Raw genomic sequence first — 19,594 nt, forward strand, 5'->3', positions numbered from 1 at the left:
CTGGTTTTGCCCCCACTATTTCGCCTGTGTCTAACATACTGCCTACCATGCAGAAGACAAACACTTTTGAATAAATAAAGAGTGTATAGGTACAGGCTTTTAAAATCTAGCTTTCTATGTCTGCATAACACAGAAAAAAGTAGCAAATAAATGCATTTTCCAGGTTGCCTGGAAGTGGGAGAAGGAAAAAGAAGCCAAAGTCCGGTTTAAATAAAACAAATACAAACAAGAAAAAAAAAAGTGGCAAGATGAAATCATTCAGACACCCACCCTTGCCTTTTTTGTTTGTAATTAAACTATAGGTGAATTCATTAGGCTTAACGTTATGATAATCACAGAATGCTCAGCTCTACAACAAGAAAACTGTTACTGCCCAGGAAACATGAGAAGAAAAAATGGTAGTTAGGAGAGCTGAACTAAGACTTTTGAATTCTTAAGAAATAGAGAAGGAAGAAAAAAGGAGAAAGAGAATATTTAGACCTTGAGGCAGGAATTTATCATGGTGTGAAGCATTGAAACCAATCTCCTTCTAGCAGGTGCTAGCAGCTGGTTAAAGAAGAAAAGGGTGACCCTTGAACTTACCTCAGATAGAGAAAGCAGGTCTGGAGGCTGCAGGGAGAGAATAAAGATTTACAAAACAGAATACAACTGGTGCTCATGGCTCCCCCAGCACCACTCTGCTGGACAAAGACAGATATTGACCCGTAAAGATCAAACAAAACAAAACAGCTAACATGTCAAATACATTGTATTGTGTTGAGGGAGGGAGTGTTGAGGAAGAAGTAGACGGAGTGTTGGTGACGAACAAGATAGAATGACCTTAATATATTTTTTAAAAGCCAACAACTTATTTTTTATCTTTTTCAAGCCACACCATATCAAAATTGTAGTGATATCAACAGGGTCGGCAAACTTTTTCTGCAAAGGGCCAGGTAGTAAATAGTTTAGACTCTGTAGGTTTTATGGTGTCTGTTGCAACTATTCAGCTTCTGCAGCACAAAAATAGCAACAGACAATATATAAGTGAATGAACATGGCAGTGTTCCAATAAAACTTTATTTATAAAATATGCCATGGGCCAGACTTCCCAATTTAGAGAATTAAATCTATGTCTGAAAATAGTTCTGTTCTCTACAACCACTAGTATGTGGAATAAGCCAAATTATGTTTCTTTTACTAATTATGTTGCCAAAGTAAAAACTTGAAATATCTTCTAGATAAATTCCTTGAGTTCTTTTGTGACTTGAACATCTAACACAACGCCTGATAAATCAAAAGAAAAAGTATCCAATCTTTGTTAAATAAACTGAATGATTTTCTGTGAAAGATATGGGGCAATTAGTAAAACAATATCCTGAAAACTCAGTAATAGTTGAGAAAGCAATGGAATATAAAATATTCAAGAAAAATTCTAAGAAAAAACATCAAGACGAAGATTGTTTAGCTGTTTTACATTTTAACAAAATATTATGGCAAAAATTAGAGACTCTTTAAAACCTAAACTCTTATCTTACTCAATTCCTAAGAAAATTACAGGGGAAAAACTCAAATATAAAGAGAATGTATCTTTTAAAAAAATTCCTCAGGGGGGTTTGGTGTAAAAAAATTCCTAATTTTATTAGAATACTTTAACAGAATCAAATCTTAACAGTTTTACTTATAGTTCACTTTTATCTTGTGTTCAGTGTTCCAAATATGTGTTAAAATGCTCATAAGCAAGATCAGAGGAGTATGTATGGTTAGTCTTGGTTTCTGGTAGTTGAAGGAGTATATTACTTAGTTAAAAATCAGCCATCAGTTATAAACCTGTGTGAAAACCAGAATTTTGAATGGGAAAAATGTAAATTCAGTTATTTTTGAGGAAAGATGGCAAAATAGAAGAAGATGACAAACTTTTTTTTTTTTTTTTCAGTCATCTCAGAATTCGATTCAAAGTGTCAACTGAATTCGAAATTCTTATGGGAAAATTTAATGTTTTAGGATGAGTACTACTATTACAGGAGCTTCAAGACCACATTAGGTTATTTTATTCTTAAAAGTTTACTCAGAGGTGTCCAGAGTCAGCTTATTTATATCGAGATGTTTACCAATTAGGAAAAGATATACACTTGCTTTGGGAACTCAAAAGATACCGATATTAAAAAGGTCTATATTATTTCCAACAGTCACTCTCCATTTTTAGGTCATTATCATCTCAAAAATCATCTCCTGCAACTGACCCTTCACACATTTCCCATCCTCCACCCCCCCGAATCTATATTGTGTGCTACTATTAGAAAAGATTCTCTAGAACTCTGCTTTGATCATATAGCTGCTCACTATTCACAGAACAGATATATTCTTGGCTGGATCTCTTTGTACTGTCATTCCCACTTGGTGAACTTGACTATTATTAAATCTAAGGACCCACCTTTCTCCAGGCTTACATTCTGGCAGCTAAGATAAAACCAGTTGTTCTATCCTCTATTTCTTGAGACAGCTATTCCAAACCTTGTCCATATTCCCCAATTACCCAATCCCACATACTACTCTTGATTACCTCTTGATTCATAGAAAATGAACTCTAATATCTCAGGATTCTGCCCACAAATTACCGATTTGCTTTCCCACATATTGTTCCCACTACCCTGTTTTTATTTTTTTCTTTTTTAAGAGAAAAGTGACCCTTTTGGCTAAGTCCAGTCTCTCTAACCATGTCCTAGATCCTATACCCAATAATCTACACAGGGGCTTCACTCCATTTCCATTGGTTGCCATCTCATTTCTGTATCTTCAATCATTTATTCCCTATTGGCTTTTTCCCATTAGCATAAATATATATCTTTTAAACCTGTCTTCAACCCCAGCTTAATCTAGCTAACTTTTGAATATTCTCTCCATTCATGGCCCATTATAGTTTTCTGTGCTAATTTTCTTTCTCTTCCTTCATTTAACTCATCTAGCCTTGAATATGATTTGTGGCTCTGTTAGTCCACCAAAGCTACTCTTTCCCAACCACTAAGATAAACTCTTATTGCTATATTCAATGGAACCGTTTCAGGGCTCATCTTAGTTGACTTCTTATCAACAATTTACATTGCCTTCTCTCATCTTACAACACATTTCCATTCACCACATTCTCCAGGCTTTCCTCTTACCTCTCAACTACTCTCATCAGTCTCCTTTTGTATACATCTTTCCTTTTCCCTAAATCTTTGGGGCTCTGACTTCCTAGGCTCTTTCAATCTTACAATGAATAATCTCATTGTAATATCTTCCACTCTCATGGTTTCAGTTATTTGTTGATTCACAAACCCTTATCTCAGCTCAGGCCTTTTTCTTAGGAAACAGATCCATATGTTTAGGAAGCATATCCATAACTGCTTCCTAACATCCTTTCTTGGATATCCCACTAAACACCTCAAATCCTCACATCTAAAGAGCATTCTATCTTAGTAGATCTTACTATCCTCTACCCAGATGTTCAAGGCAAAAACCTGGATGTTCTCCCTTTATTCTTCTAATCTTTAAGACACTGATTTAACTTTATAGATCTCAAATCTATTCTTTTCAATTACTGCTAATAGGGCTTAAAACATTTTTTGTTTCATTATTTGATGCTGGCCTCACAATATGGGCTATGCTTCCCTCAGTAGCTTCATTGTTTACCATTTTCCCACTCCCTCCTGATCCATGATTCCTATTTTATGCCTCAGTTCTGATAAATTACTCAATATTCCACATATGCTTGCTCTTTTTTAAAAAAAAGTTGTTGAGACACCTAGGTTGGAGCACAGTGGCACAATCATGGCTGACTGAAGCCTCGATCCCCCAGGTTCAAGCAAAGTGTGGGCTACCACACTTGAATAATTTTGTTTGTTTGTTTTGCAGAGATGGGGTCCCACTATGTTGCCCAGGCTGCTTGCTCTCTTTTGTCATTCAAATGTTCCACATCGCTTGCACTGCCTGAAACACTCCTCTTCCAACTTCTACTACATCCGCCTCCTTCAAGCCTCAGCTTAGATGCAACAATGTAGGAAACCTTGCCTAATTCCCTAAATCTGAGTTCAGTTTCCCTTTAATGTGCTCTTAAAATCCATCGCTCTCTCTCTGATCATAGCAGTCATCATCCTTCTACTGAAACTGCCTATCCATTTTTCTATCCTTCATGACATGGTAATCCCCATAAGAGCAACAACCATGACTTTAACCATTCTATCCCCTTAAAGCATATAATATCCCACTTAAAAAATGAAATACATTCTATTTATTAAATAAATGATGTAGGTCTTGTTTTCTCCCTTAGATGGAAAGGAACTATTTGAACCTTCCACAGTGCCTAAGAGCATATTGTAGGCATTCATTAAATACTTGTTGAAATAAGAATAGAATGGGATTGCATTTTTCTGCCTCCTTTCCATGTGCACACTTGATATATACAGCAGTACAAACGTGGTGAAGTATAAATTTAAAAACTCATAAATTATATCTGGACAGTTCATCTCAAAATGTATAAAACAAGATATTTGTGATAGAAGCAAAACTTTTCATCAATAGAAATATTTCAAAATTTCATTATATACACTGCCTTAGAAATTTTTCTAGAAAAGTCTGGTTGTTAAGTCTCTTAAGTCTTCAGTCAGTAATTTATTCTATGAAGAAGAAAAACACATATAAAACTAATAATGAGTTTTAGCATCATTTCCAAAAAGGCAAAAAGAAGTATGAGATACCAAGAATAATGAGAAAAAAATAATACTTTAAAAATCAGATAAATATAACAAATATTTCTATAAATACAACTTTATAAAAATAATGTCCTTGTTGATTGACTGAAAAAAAGAATGTTAAAAAATAAAGAAGGAAAGTTATCAGTGAAAGATAGATAAAACTTTAAGCAGAACAGGAAATAGTACTAGTAATTTTAAAAATGAGAAAGATCAAAAACAGCTCTTCATATGATACTAAAAATTTTAAAACTGCCCAAAAGGATTTTGAAATTAATTTGAAAAAGTAGTAATTAGGCATCTTCCATCTTATTTTTTCTAGGATGATTTCATATTTAGTGGGGGTAAATAATCACATTAAAATAAGCTTGATATTTATTTCTTAGGAAGATACAATGATTAAGAAGCTGAAAGGACAAAATACGGTTCTGTTGTAAAATGAATTAATGCATTTACTTCTGGTAAACTGTAACAGTATGATATGAGGATGATATAAAGAATTTAAGATGAAGCTTTACATTTTATTCTCCATTCATGATAGTCTTTAAGAAATGTGTATATTTTCAGATGAATTATAATTTAAAAAAATACACTATCAGTTTTTTTTTTACCTCTCTTTTTCCTGACATGGCATTTGATATTTTTAGTTATCCCGAGAACAAGAAACAGAGGTCACTTTTTAAAGTTTTGATTAATCATTTATAATTGAGAATCTACTTTGGCCAACCTTTAAAATTTTAATCATTGCATGTTAGATATTTGAAATTTTAATCATTACTTTCTGAAATAGGTTTTAAAGTTATATAGTTGAATAACTGAATCTTGGGGGTCATAAAATCATTAACTTATTAAAAATCAAGAATTTACTGCTTTTGCTATTTTAATGTAAGACCTGATACTACCTATTTTAGCTTTTAAACAAGTTTTAAAAAGAGCCAATACTTCCCCAACTCCCCCTAAAACACCCCTAAAATATATAATGATGCAACTATATAATATCTTTAAATTTCCAAATGTAAAATTTCTTTCATGTTAAGCAAATAATCAGTAAGTACTTCCATACTCCTCAATATCCCTCATTGTCCAGTACTTATCAGTAAGAAGAGCTGGAAATGGCTACATTGGCAACTACAGTGTTCCTATATTATAGTTACTAGGTTTTAGCACGGGTGTCCAATCTTTTTGGCTTCCCTGGGCCACGCTGAAGAACTGTCTTGGGCCACACATAAAATACACTAACACTAACAATAGCTGGTGAGCTACAGAGACAAAAACAAAAACAACAACAAAAAAACACAAACAAATCTCATAGCGTTTTAGAAAGTTTAAAAGTTTGTGTTGGGTCACACTCAAAGCAGTCCCGGGCTGCACGTGGCCCACGGACGGTGGGTCGGACAAGCTTGTAGGGTCCTTGAGTCTCCCTGAGGCACCAACATCAAGTCAGTATAACTGAGTAAAGGATGTAATTGTTTGCTAAGGTAATTCTGGTTTGCATTTTGAATTTGGCATTACCTTAACAATAACTTGTACATGATTCTTTCTCTCTTGCTAGGTTACGGATTATCTGTGAAAAAAAATCCTCATCTTTATATCTGTGGAAATGAACTCAATGTCTGATATCAAAAAACTATTCAACAAGTTTGCTGATTTATTTTTAAAAATATTGGTGCTCTACCACTCTTCAAATCATCAGTCTTAAAGTGAGTTCCAAATGACATAACAACTTGGTGGGTGATGTGAGATTAAGATTATCCTAGGATAATATGTTACAATCTATCAATTTAACAGATAGTCTTTACTTTTTTTAAAAAATGGTCTCAAAGTTGTTACTGATTTCTCAAGTGAGTAATATTTACTATAGTGTGGTACTTAATTTTTAGTTAGTTACTTGGTTATATTTATCTGTCAAACTGCTTACTGATTTTATTAGATCAACCAAATGCAAAAGGAGATAACATCTACATTACTAAAAATAATATATTTTAAAGATGATTTCTATGTCTCTACTATATATATTTTTATTTGTGTGAAATCCTGGACATATTAAGAGGTGGGGAAGCACACTGACACAGTTAGCAGCACCTAATTTCATGAGTTTCATACTAGGTGCCAAGAAATTCGGTTGTCCAAATATTTTGCAAACTAATTAAAACTGATATACTTTTCTACCTGTTATACTTTACTCAAGGCACCTACAATGAAACTTCAAAATTACATAGAGAAGAACTTACCTAGGGATTTGGAAAAATAGTTTGCCATTTGTCCACTGTTGCATGACTGTCGTTTATGTCTTTTTGTTGATACTTCTGTGGTCTTCCATGGCGGTCTTTTTCTTTTGTTCAAATTGCTAAGAACTTCAAAACTATCAGGATTCTTGTCAAAGTTAATACATTTGCTTAATTTACTATTGCCAAGATGGTCAGCAAATTCATCAGCTGAAGGATTATTTGCTTTAGCATTTTCTATTTCTTTAGATTGCTTTTTAAAAGAATTTTGCCTAGTAGAATGAGATCTTAAAGTAAAGCGCTTTGATTCTTCCATATGAGTTTGATGAGTATTTCCACTGTCAGTAGATTCAGGAGAGTAAATGATTGTATTTAGCTTTAAAGTATTTCTGTGTTCAAGACAGTTGAGCTTCCTCAAAAATATTCTACAGTCTTTTAAGGTTTTTGACCTCCAACTATTAGGACACACATTTTCTAGTCTTGGTCCCTTTTGAAAGTCTTTTTGGCTGCAATTTGTTCCATTCTCTTTTGCTTCTGACTTAAATTTATTCTCGAAACTAGCACGTATTTTGAAGTCAGGCATTACTACCCTCTGCTGCAAGTTACCCCTGATCTCAGGTGGCAAAACACACTGATTATCTACTATGCTTTTTCCTTGGAATGGGATGTCAGCATTTGTTTCTCCCTCAGTCTTATTTAAAAATTGGTTCTGGCAGAAAAATCTTAAGTTTCTCCTTTTAGAGTTCCAGTCAACTGTTCCATGGTTGTGCAGCTTTCCCTCTCTTTTCCACCTTTCATGATGCAACCTCTTAAACTCAGTCCTTTTTAATCTAGCTATTGCTAAATTACTTTTCACATTTAAGAGTGGAGAGTTAGTCACTTTATGCAGTATATGCAACTTCTCTGCTGATTTTGAAGGAGAAGAGAGTGCAAATTTTTTAAAGTGCTTTCTGAAGGGGCTGGCATTAAAGTCAGAATATTTGGTCCCTAATTTGATTCCCCTGGTATTTATTACTTCCAAAGGGTTTCGGGCATTTGCTTTTCTAACTAGTGAAAGAGACTGTGTTTCTGTTGTTTGCATAAACCAAGTACAGAGTTCATTCAAATCATACTTTTTCTGAAAAAGCATTTTTACAGGTGAAACTTCAAGTTCTAAAAGACAAGTTTCCAAAGGGCTTGCTACTTTGAAATGATCATTTTCAATGTGCTCTCTTTTTTTATGAATACAATTTTCAGCTTCATCGCCACTTACTTGCACCCAAGCATTTGCTATTTGCTCAAATCTATTGTTTAATTCCTCTAATAAGGAATCATTTGAAGCAGAGGTAGCCCACCACCTGAGCAAAGGGTTTGATGAAATTATAGGATCCAAGGATACTTCAGAAATAGGTACTAATTTATTATCTTCCAAACACTTTTTTGCATTCCGTGAAAATCTGTTTCTTGGGGTATCTTTGTAAGCTATTTTCATCTTTGACTGTCTATGTTTTTCCTTCTGACTTTTATTTTTCTGCAAATGCAGTTTATATGATTTATGGAGCAGAGCATTTCTATAAATAAGTGAGCTAGAAGATGCTAATGAATGTAAGAAATGCAGAGATGGTTTTCTGTCCCTAATAGAATGTCTCAAAGGTACAGTAGCAATCATACTTTTTGATCCATTCTTAAATATATCAGCTTCAGTGTGCCTTATTTTATCCATTTTAGTGCACTGTTGGTCATACTTTTCTTCAGGTAGATTTTTTCCTAACGTATTTTCCTGTTCTAAAGGAGGCAAGCAGCTGCTAATACTTACTTCTCTTTCCTGAGGTGAAGTTCTATTAATAGTCACAGATATGCCAGAGATTTTCACTTTTGCTGGTCTACCAGGCTTCCTACTTATTGCCAAAGGCTTCTGATTTGGTCGAACAATGTTCTTGGAAGGCTGAGGTATCACAGATTTGTTCTTGGTGGGTCTCACATATTCAAAGCCAGACCCCAAGATCTCACTTTCAGTAGTCAAGCTTGCGACAGCACTTATTCTTTCACCCAAGTTAATTTTGTGTTCACTAATATTTCTGGGACTATTATATTCATTTGGAAAATCCCCAGCATTATTGTTTAAAGATATAAGGTTGCTTATGTTTACACTTCCTTCAGAAACATGCCTTTTAGTTCTTCTTGATCTTCCGTAAATAACAGTTACTGTAATACTCTTTTTATAAATACCTTCTTTTACTTCTGATATGAGAGATTCTGGGCTTTTCCTTCCAGCACTAACGGGCTCATTCTGGCAAACAGTGATGTCTGTTTGATCAGTTTTAGGCTTTGGTGGTCTTCCAATTGGTCGCTTAATCTGTCTCACAACTTGGGGACCTATTTTTTTTGGTCTACCTGGTTTTCTTTTAAAAGATGGATCAGTAGCACTGCTTGAATTGTCCGTAGTTTCTTCTTGTGGCTTATCACTATTTATATCACCTATAAACACTGTAGAGGATCCTGAAGTTTCTTTTGCATGATTGAATTTGTTTAGTTCTCTTTGAAGAGTATCAGTATCATAATGATTGGAGTGATAATTTTCAGAGTTCGCATTTGAGGTATCTTCATTTGTTTCTGTTTTTTCTTCAGTTACATGATGGATTGTAGGTTTTTCAGAAGGGAGAACAACATTTGAATGGGAAGTACCAACTGAAGTTAAAGTATATTTGACTCCTTCACTACTTTTAACCTCAGATAAAAACATGAGTTTGATAGGACTAGAATAGTTGGAAACAGATGAACTTTCAATACCTTCATATTTTGCTGGTACATTTTCAACACTGGAAATCAAGCGACCCATATCTAAAATAGTTGACTTTTTCAGATTTTCAAGTCTTTTGTTATTCAAATCCATTGTAGGCATGCAATGACTTTTGATAATATTGCTGGATGCTACCACAGATTTTGATAAGCTCTGTTCTTTGCATGTCATTCTATTTAGAGTAAGAGTCATATTTCTGTCAGTATTTTGATCTTTACCATCAATTTCTATCAATTTCTTGGATGCTTTACATCCTTCTGATAATGGCTGATTATTCCAGGATTTATTGGCTATATTTATTGTATCTTCCAAACGCTTCACAACAACTTGTAAATTAGAATTCATTGCAATTTTGTTTAGGTCTATATTGTGTGAGCTTTCAATGTGAATATTTTTCACTGGAACGTTTTTTGTTATGGATTCGGATACTTTTTTGGCTTTAGGTGATTTTTTAAAAACATAATTATTTGTTACATATATAGAATACCACCCTGGAGGCACAACATTTCGTTTAGTTCTGCTCAAAAGTCCAGAAGCATCATTTCTCAAAAGAGTTTGAGTATTACTTAACTTTGGATTTTTCCTATGATTTTGCAAAAATTGTTTTCCATCTGCAGATTTCTCCTGTGGCTTTCTTAAGCTCATTTTCTCAGGGGAAGTTGTTTTAAAGCTTTCTGAAAATGAATTAAAAGACAAGTTAGTTTCTGAGCTATGAAGAGGTAGTTGCAGTGACTGTAATGGATAATTTGGTGAAAATGATGTTTCAGCATTTTTATCTTGAAGTCTTTTAGAATTTTGTAAAGAAGACCCTTGGTCATGATAGAATTCTCCTTTGTCTGATGAAGATATATCATTGTTTTGTGTCAACTTCCTTGAACTTTTCTCGGTGTATTTTTTTCTTGTAAAATTTTCATCGAGACTAGCAAGTTCTCTTTTTATCTGTAAAGACTGCCTTCTAAACATGGGTGAATCAGAGGAGTTGCACATTGCAAATAAAGTTTCTTGACGCTTTCGAAATCTTGTCTGAATAATTTTATTTTCTACCTTTTTATCGTGTTGACTCAATAATTCCATAAAACTATAATCACTGGCTTTTGCATTATGCAAGAGAGACGTTATGAAATCTCCCAATTTTAAATCATTATATGTATTACAATCACTGCTAGATAACTGTACAAGGCTTGTCATATCCGTGGTTTCTATTGATTTTAGTTTTTCATTAATGCGATCCATTAAATCTTGAAAAATTACAGCAGTTTCACCTTTTTCATGATTTGTAGCAGAATTATTGCTGTCATTTGAGAGTAAAGAATAAGAGTTACTGGATTTTTTAGTTTTAAGTATTTTATCTTCATGATCACTCTTATTGCTGCTTATTTCTGCTGGTGTGAGAGATGGAGGCTGGTTAATGTTTGCTTCAAGTTTGTTATTTTCTAAGGCTGAAATCTCTGAGATGACGTCTTTCAATTTTTCAAATCCTTCAGTTTCTACAGGTGATAATGGTGGGGGTGAGGGACTTCGAGATCTACAGGCATCTTTAAGAGTGACTGAAAGATCACATACTTCCTTTGACAAAAGAGGACTACGAAAGGCTGATTTTGTAGAGTGAATGTTTGGTAACAGTCCAGAACAGCACCTGTGAGAATTATAACTGTCTGCAATTCCTCTATTCACTACTGGCTTAATGTGTTCAACAGTTACAGTTTGGCAAGATAAACAATTTAAATCTTTAATACAGACTGGCAGAGGTTCTAAACCAGGGCTTTGTTTTTCGTTTTGTAAACAACCTTTTTCTGCCAGCCTATATTCACAACTACAGAACAGACCATATAAATTATCTTCGATTAAGGGCTTTTGAGATTCTGAAGACACAACACATGATGTATTACAACAGCAAAGAGAAGCAGCATTCTGCTCTTGGACTAGAAATTTCAACATAGCCAAAACTTGTTGCTGGTGATGTATGCACAAAGATTCCAAAACTTTGCTTAATGCTGATTTTCTTTTTTCCATTTTAGAAGCTTCCTCTGATTTTGCATCAACAGTTGAACTAAAAATAAAAATCAAACAAAAAATGAATTGCAGCAAAAATACCACTACAAGGAGTTATAATTTTAACAGCGTTCGAAAAAAGATATTTTGGTATTGCTGGACTCCTGACTCCTAGAGAGCTGCAATAATGGCATTTTGATTATTGTTTAGCAAAAATATAATGAAGCACTCATAACTAATTTCCTACAACAAAGTATAAGTCAAAGCAAAGCCCTATTTTTGCAATATAAAAGCTGATGATTATACATATGATTACATTTATATATTAATGTCTAATGTTTTGAATGTATTAAGAATATTTAATGGAAAGTGCTTCAGAAGGAGTTAAATTTTTATAAAGTAGCCATTTTATAAATTATTCTGATACATAATTATCAGTCTACATTAGTGCAAATAAGGAAAATAAAATGCAGGAGTACAATCTTTATTTAAAATAGATATTTTTTCCAAGGCAGTGAAAATAGTAAAAGCTTCCCATAATCACAAGGAAAATTAAGGGATTTAGATTTTATGTAAATAAGAGAATGTCCTGCCTAAGATTAAGCTGCAGGCATTAGCTATTTAAAAATAAAATCTATTTTTAATTGATGTTAAATACTAAAGTAATTTCATAAAAGCTAAAGGCGTTACTTACCTAATTATTAAGTTTCAAATGCCGGAAAATGGCCCACTACAGAAACTAATATACATCTAACTTGAACTAAGAACCGGGCTTGCTTATCAACCAATATAGAAGTCTACAGTTTTTTTTTTTTTAATCCAATACCAGCAGCAGGAAGAATAAAATATATTTAAAGAGTTCTGTTTCAGAAAAGTATCTATTTTAATTAAACATATCACCAAACTCTGTACATGAAAATTGCCTTTCACTTACAGTTTATTACATTTGTTGTTTTTAATAGTTCCTGATTTCTAGAAATTTTATTTAAGGTTGGAATAATGCTGATTATGAATTACTATTGAAGAATGTATTTTTGCTTAACTACAGAATTTTTATGCTCATCTATATTAAAAATTATAAGATTTTTACTTTAAAACAGGAAGTGGAATATTTTTATTTTGCTGCCTAAAACTGATATAGCCTGTTTCAGAGATAAGTAATATTTCACTTATATTTTATAAAAATTATGTTATTTGAGTAGCAAAAATAAGAAAGCAAATTTTAAACGTGATCAAAACTTTTCTGGAAAAAAAGATAACTTTACTAGATTCAACCAATGTTTCACTAAAACTAGTGATTTGACATAAAGAAGCTATCAAACAAAGTGAGAAGAGATATGAAATTACAATAAAACTTTTAAAGTCCACTGCTGCCTCTAGACAGATGAAGATAGGACATGACCCCAGTATCCTTTCCTTTTTGAAAATAATTTTTTATAAATTTTGTCATGGTTGGGAGTGTAAAATCATGCAATTGACTCCCAGGATTCAATCAGATAGTTTTAAAAAATACATGTAGAGAGCAAGGGCAGGAAGAAATGATAACTATCAAAGATTACGATATAATTATATTCTTTTCCAGCAAATTAAAAATGACTAATTTTCACACAAGCAAAAGAAAACCCAGAATGTTGTGAGAGATGCACTTCAGCAGTTTCTAAAGTGATGTTATGGCATAACAAAGAATTTACATGTTTCTTGGAAAAATATGTTGTATTTTAAAGATTAATAACCATTCGTAACTCTTCCTGAAATGCTCAAAGGCCTTTTTTTTGTTAATAAAGCCAGGTATGCGGTATAAATAATAAAAACTAATGACTAGTGTTAAGTATTCTGAAACAATGGTGTAATATCAACTTGATTAAACTCACAAAATTACAAAACCACTTTTTATATCCCTCTTCTGACATTCTAAGCAAAGCTTTTAGAGTTTTCTTATTCAGTTTATTAATAATGGAATTTCAAAAATACTATGGTAGCCAGTAATTCCCATCTAATGCTATAAGAACAGCTTAATAAAGGTATAAATTAGATATTCAGATATTAGATTCTAATGTATCAGATAGCAGAAAACTAAGATCTCAAATTATAGAACTTCACAATATGCTTATTTGGCTTCAAACATTTTCCCCCATATTTGTTGCATGTTAAGATCTTAAATAAAAACCTAGTAATGAGTAAATAATAGTTGAACGCACAGGTAAGTATCCAGCCTAGAATTATTCTCGGGTGATTATATAAGGTTCTAAAATTGTATTTTTTTGGTAGATCCTTTGCTTTTAAAGTTTTCTAATCTTTTCCTGTTTGATTTATAAACCAAACATCCTGCCTATTTTTAGTAAGTGACTATCCATTTTGCCCATTAGAAACTTGTTGGAATATTTCTTCAGAAAAAGTAAACTAGAATACTATATTTAATAAAACTACTTCCTAAGGTAAATCAAAGAAGTCAGTGTAGTCAGTTTTTTCTTTTCTTTTCTTTTTTTCTTTTACTGAATGAGTAAATCAATCACACACCAACAGTGTTGTAAATTTAAGTGCAAAAGCATTGAAGTGCTTTACTACAAATTACAACCTAGAAACACGTTAACTGAACAATTAAAATTCATACAATCAGATTTAGATATATAACAACACAAAGTAGGAACAGAATTACAGTACATTTACAACACAAGACAGATACATGAATTCATTAGAAAATATTGTAATAAATAATTCATGAATTATAGTGCAATTGATTTATGCATAAATATAACTAATTGCCTAACAATCAGTTTATATTAACAAAATCTGTCAAAATCAAGGCAGCCACAGAGTTTTACTAAATTACTGCGACAATGGAAATACTGCAATTAAAAAACAAATACAAGTATTTGTACTGTAAACAACTAAAAAAATCAGTCTCACTAAAGTTAGTATACAATTTAATATAAAATTGTCATTAGCTACCAGAAATGGTTTAAACAACTTTACTGAGCAGTAGTTTTCTAAAAACAGAGGCACTGTTTTTTCTTTTCCTTCTTTTTTTTTTTTTTTTAAATATAAAATACTTGAGGAACATTCAAATAAGTAGAAAGCACATAAGGATTGCTTTCACCTTCATTAAGTCTGCTGAAATGGGATTTTTCAGAAAATTGTCAATTAATAAATAGTAACTGGTAACTAAATTCATAAAGTACTTTGAAAGTTTAACATAAAGGTCATCTTAATAGAACCACTGGGGAGAAGGGGAATTTCCCTGCCTTTCCTAGTTTGTATAATCAAATGTTAACTCAATAATAGAAATGTTTTGTTTCTTTTAAAAGTTATGGGTTGATTATTACCTATAAACTATCAAAAAATATTTTAATTTACTATTTCTGACCAAAAATAAATAATACAAGTACTAAAATGCTGCAAATTAACTATAATATTACCTATAAAACTACTGATTACTGTGAAGTCAATAGCAAAATGATCCCTGATTTATGAATCCTGTAAAGTTTTTGGTCAGGTCATCTTTTAAATGATACAAAAGTGTTCCGTAAGTTTCCCTTTACTATAAACTTCTTAATCAATTTATTAATGTAAATATAGTGTGAGGAATAAAAAAGCTCAATACAATATAAATATTATGTAATGCATTCAAAGCCCCCAAAGTTTTCCAAGTAAAATTCTGTATAAAGAGGTCAATAAAATTGTTTTGAAATATGTATTTTACCTTTAACTTTGTTTTTCATTGGGGGAAAGGGGAAATATACTAAATAATCCAAGTTCTGGCCCTCACAAAATATGGCTTAATTCTTTAAAAAGAAAGATGACCCTGACATCTGCTGTTCTGTAATCTATGATGTATATTTTCTTGGGGTGAAAAAAAAAGGAGGATTCATACCCTAGTGTGTAGGTAACATTAATAGCTGAAGAGGGTTCAGTATAGATCTCAGAGACCAAATAACTGCTTGGTTGTGTAGTTTCTCACTCTTCAGTTTCTTTAAACATGTAAGCAGTTTTAAAATTTAATAGCTGAAAATCTCTTTAGTATTACACATATATGTGATTATTAAATACACACAAACACAAGTGTAAAAACACAAGTATTTGACAAGGTGCACTTATTTTTAAAATTCAGCTAAAAGTATTCCTTTTGGACTTAGGAAAACTGGCTTAGAAAAATGATCAGAACCTGAATTTTAACAGAGAAAGGGGGCACTCAGAGAATTTTGAACACATAAAGCAAATCCCTATTCTTTATATGAAGGCATATGCTTTATAACATTTTACCACTACAGTTGCATACTCCATAAATCCAACAAGGATACTTTGACCCATATTTTAAAACTGCAATGTAAAAATGACCAGTCTCTCTTATGAGTCTAGTAAAAGTTAAAATGCACTGCCCAGCTTCTAACTACCCAATTAGTAGAGTTTACATTACTGAAAGTTCAAAACAGCTTCAGTGTTAAATATTTGTAAATCTATTCAAGACCCTGAACAAACTGCAAATTTGGTTATTAGCAAAATGATAATGTATCGCCCACCAAAATGAAATCTGCAATTCATTTTGATAAACTGAAAATGTTTTGAAATGTCACAGCAGCAAATATATTAAAGTTACACTGAGGTTTTTCAATAGTAGGAGTGTGTCACAATCCTTAAAATTTAAAGTAGTCATAACATCAACTAACCAGCACATTTAAACCAAAATTATCATTCTCAAGCTTTTTCTGTGCACATTATAAACATGCTCTAAGTTGCATTCCAACTTTCTTTTCTAACCTTACACATTAGCTTATTTTTCAAATGAAAAACAAAACTAAATTATTTTAATAATTAAATTTAAATTATTTTTTGTTCTTAGTACTCCATCTTATATTAAAGGGTTCTATAGCTGCTGGGGTTAACTATGTGTCAGTTTTTTTTTTTTTTAAGTATATACCTTATAAACCCCAACTTCTTGCTAAATCAACTATTAAATGATAAATATTAAATTTCATTATACATATCCTTTAAGGTTTTCTTTTCTATTCCTGGTGGATGCACTTGAGTGCATTTTGTATTTCATAGAATGCACTGTAGTGTACTAATACTGTATATATTAATTTTTCTTAGTATGGAGATAGCTATTTAAACTTTGATTGGTTGTTTGACATACATACAACAACTGTTAAGTATGTTGTATAGAATGTTCATAAACTATTAATACCATATTTCCATTATAAGATGGTTCAACTGAATGGCTGGAATGGTCTTTCACCAATAAAAATGTTTCACTTGACAATTACTCGTTTTCCCACAACGCTTTATGCTATTGACTACTAAAGAAAACCTGAATCTTTTTCACCTATTTATACAAGGATTAAATACAAACTATCAGAATTAAGTAAGCAACTATATAATTCTGTCCACAGTGAAAACCCTGAATAAAACTTTTTTTCAAAAGGCATGTAAGTGGTTTTTGAACTGTAAAATTTCATGTCTCCTGTCAGAGTGAGCATTTGTAATTCCCACATGTGTGTATATAGACACACAAATACACACCTGTGCACATACACACACACGCAAACACACACACACACACACATTTTCCTAACAAGTAATCTACACAGGCTTGCTGCTGTTTTTGCAGCTGCCAGTCCCTGAATCTGTCATATTATATAACCCAGTGTCTGGTAATCGTAGTTTCTTCTTCGGAGGAGTCTTCAGTGTTCCAGATCTTTCTTTTACCTTGTATTCTAAAGTGCTGTGAGGTACCCCATAAATTCCTTGTGCTTTGGAAACACTCATTTTTCCACTCATTACCATTGCAATAGCTTCTTCCATTATTTCATGATCATATTGCCGATAGCGGCCACGTTTTTTCCTGGGCTGCTTACTGTCTTTTCGATCTAATCCATCTTCAGTATTTTCAGAGGTTCCATCAACTGTTCCATTTTTAGAATTAAGACACAAAGGAGAGAGGTCCCCATGTAGAAAGTAAGAGTCAACACTTGAGTGAGTTACAGGCCCAGAACATTCTATTTTGTTCTGTTTAGGGAGTATATTTTTCAGTTTTTGGAGAGCTGATCCTTCTAGGACTGAAGAGGTTTTGGAAACTTGATACATAACATCCAGCAGACCAGAACCATCAGGTTGTGATTTTGAGACAGAACTTACTCGTAGCTGAGGAATTTTTAACTGTACAGTAGGATTTGAAGTTTCATATTGGAGGCTTTCATTTTTTTCTTTAAACTGAGTGACCATTTTCTGTAGAGTTAGCTGATGGAGGTAAGTGGAAGCTGTTGGGAATTTTAATTCTGAGGTTTCAAGTAGATTGAGTTTACTTTTTTCTGTGCGCTCTGCTTGAGCTCTTGCCCACAAGGCTACTTTTTGCAGCACTGCACAAGTTTCTTTACTGTCCTTATATGAATAACTATCATGGAAATCTCGAGTTTTGTTTTTAAAAGATGCAGGCTTCCCTGCTGGTAAGGCTTCTAAGTGAAGAAGTAAAGTTTTTTGAGGTATGCCATAAAGTATGCCTGCTTTATTTATGTCCAGTGCTCCAGACTGAATGTCTTTCAAAGCTTTTGAGAGCAAACCATCTGCAAACTCAGCACTTCTTTCCACATAGTCCTCTCTGTTTCTGTGTAGTCTCCTGGATGGATGGAATGAAACGATGGTAAACTGATGCATGAGAGACTCTCACACAGCTATGGAAGGGGAGGGTCCACTCCTTTATTATACTCCTTGCTTAGGTAACATCACTGCTTATGACACTTTTAAGTCTGTGAGATGTAGTAGTTACTCCTTATCAAAGCAAACGCTACAGTCCTGGTAGGACAATGTGTCAATGATACGGTGGCCTCAACGGGCAGACCTTCCAAGAACATAAAATCCTAACTCAGTATTTGTAAAAATATTCTCATGATGTTGCTATTCCTCTGACAGATGCTTGTAGAGCAACACTTATAAATTTTATTTGTACAATTAGAGTTCCATTATAAAAAGTACCCAAATCCTAAAGGAGTTTTTGTTAGTACAAACGTGACGTTACCGCTAAACAAGTAATAAAAGAGTCAACCCCTTTAAAGGAAATTTGTAGCAGCAGGAATATTTCCAAACACAAACATCCCATATTTCCACAAGACTAATTTTTCTCTAGACAAGAACTTAAAACTTGAAACAAGTAGATAAGTTATATTTGAATAATTTCATTTTAGATATTATCAATGTCACTTCTATTTCAAATGTATCACTGTAATTTTCAAAGTTTCTCAAACAGAAAGCTTACTATACCTTACGACTCAAATACTACTGCAGTCATAGTTGAAACAAATTACAGTCTACCTCTAAGATTTAAATGTGACAAAAAAGCTTCCTGTGCAGTTAGTTAATGGGAAGATGCAAAAAAGTTGTAAAAAAAAAAATCCAAAAATCCAACAGAACAGCATTTCACTACTAATTATTTATTTAATGATTAATGACACTTTTCAAAACATGAAAGGACTTTTTGTGGTGATTACTAGATATGCTTAAGTAGTTTGCCACCACATCTAAAGTGCAATAAGAAAATCTAAACACTATAAACTAGCGTTAACAATTAGTAAGTACAGTGCTTTTAGAATTTGTTCATTGTTTTAAAAAATTAATAAATTACATATTTCCCTTAAAATTGCTTCCTGAGTATTTAATTTAATATTCTCTTACTCGTCCTGCTTCTTAGTTTGTATTCTATGATTAAGTTGGTAGTTCATTTTAGTAACATGAACTAAAGTTTGGTGATTGTTCTGATAACTTTTCTTTAACAGAAAGAATAAAAAAGAAAGAGAAAGGACAAATGAAAGGTATGAGAGAGAGACACTTATGAGTGACAAAAATTCTGGAGGAAAACTATATATGTCAATACTACTCAGAATAGTATTAAGAGTTCTCTGCAG

General features: G+C 32.7%; 1 protein-coding gene across 2 annotated transcripts in view; it reads right to left on the reverse strand.

Moving 5' to 3' along the window:
- The window catches only part of LCORL (ligand dependent nuclear receptor corepressor like), a 175,618-nt gene that overhangs the window by 19,875 nt on the left and 136,149 nt on the right, over positions 1 to 19,594 (reverse strand). The window contains exon 7 of one of the 2 annotated variants that reach the window (XM_025385624.1): positions 13,967 to 18,312. The exons of the other annotated variant lie outside the window; for it this stretch is intronic. Coding sequence (XP_025241409.1) covers positions 17,280 to 18,312 — 1,033 coding nt within the window. The 3' untranslated portion in view covers positions 13,967 to 17,279. Of the gene's footprint in view, positions 1 to 13,966; positions 18,313 to 19,594 lie in introns of those variants that run through there. 2 annotated transcript variants of the gene reach the window in all.

Source organism: Theropithecus gelada, chromosome 5 (assembly GCF_003255815.1).
Source record: "Theropithecus gelada isolate Dixy chromosome 5, Tgel_1.0, whole genome shotgun sequence".
Classification (NCBI taxonomy): domain Eukaryota; kingdom Metazoa; phylum Chordata; class Mammalia; order Primates; family Cercopithecidae; genus Theropithecus; species Theropithecus gelada.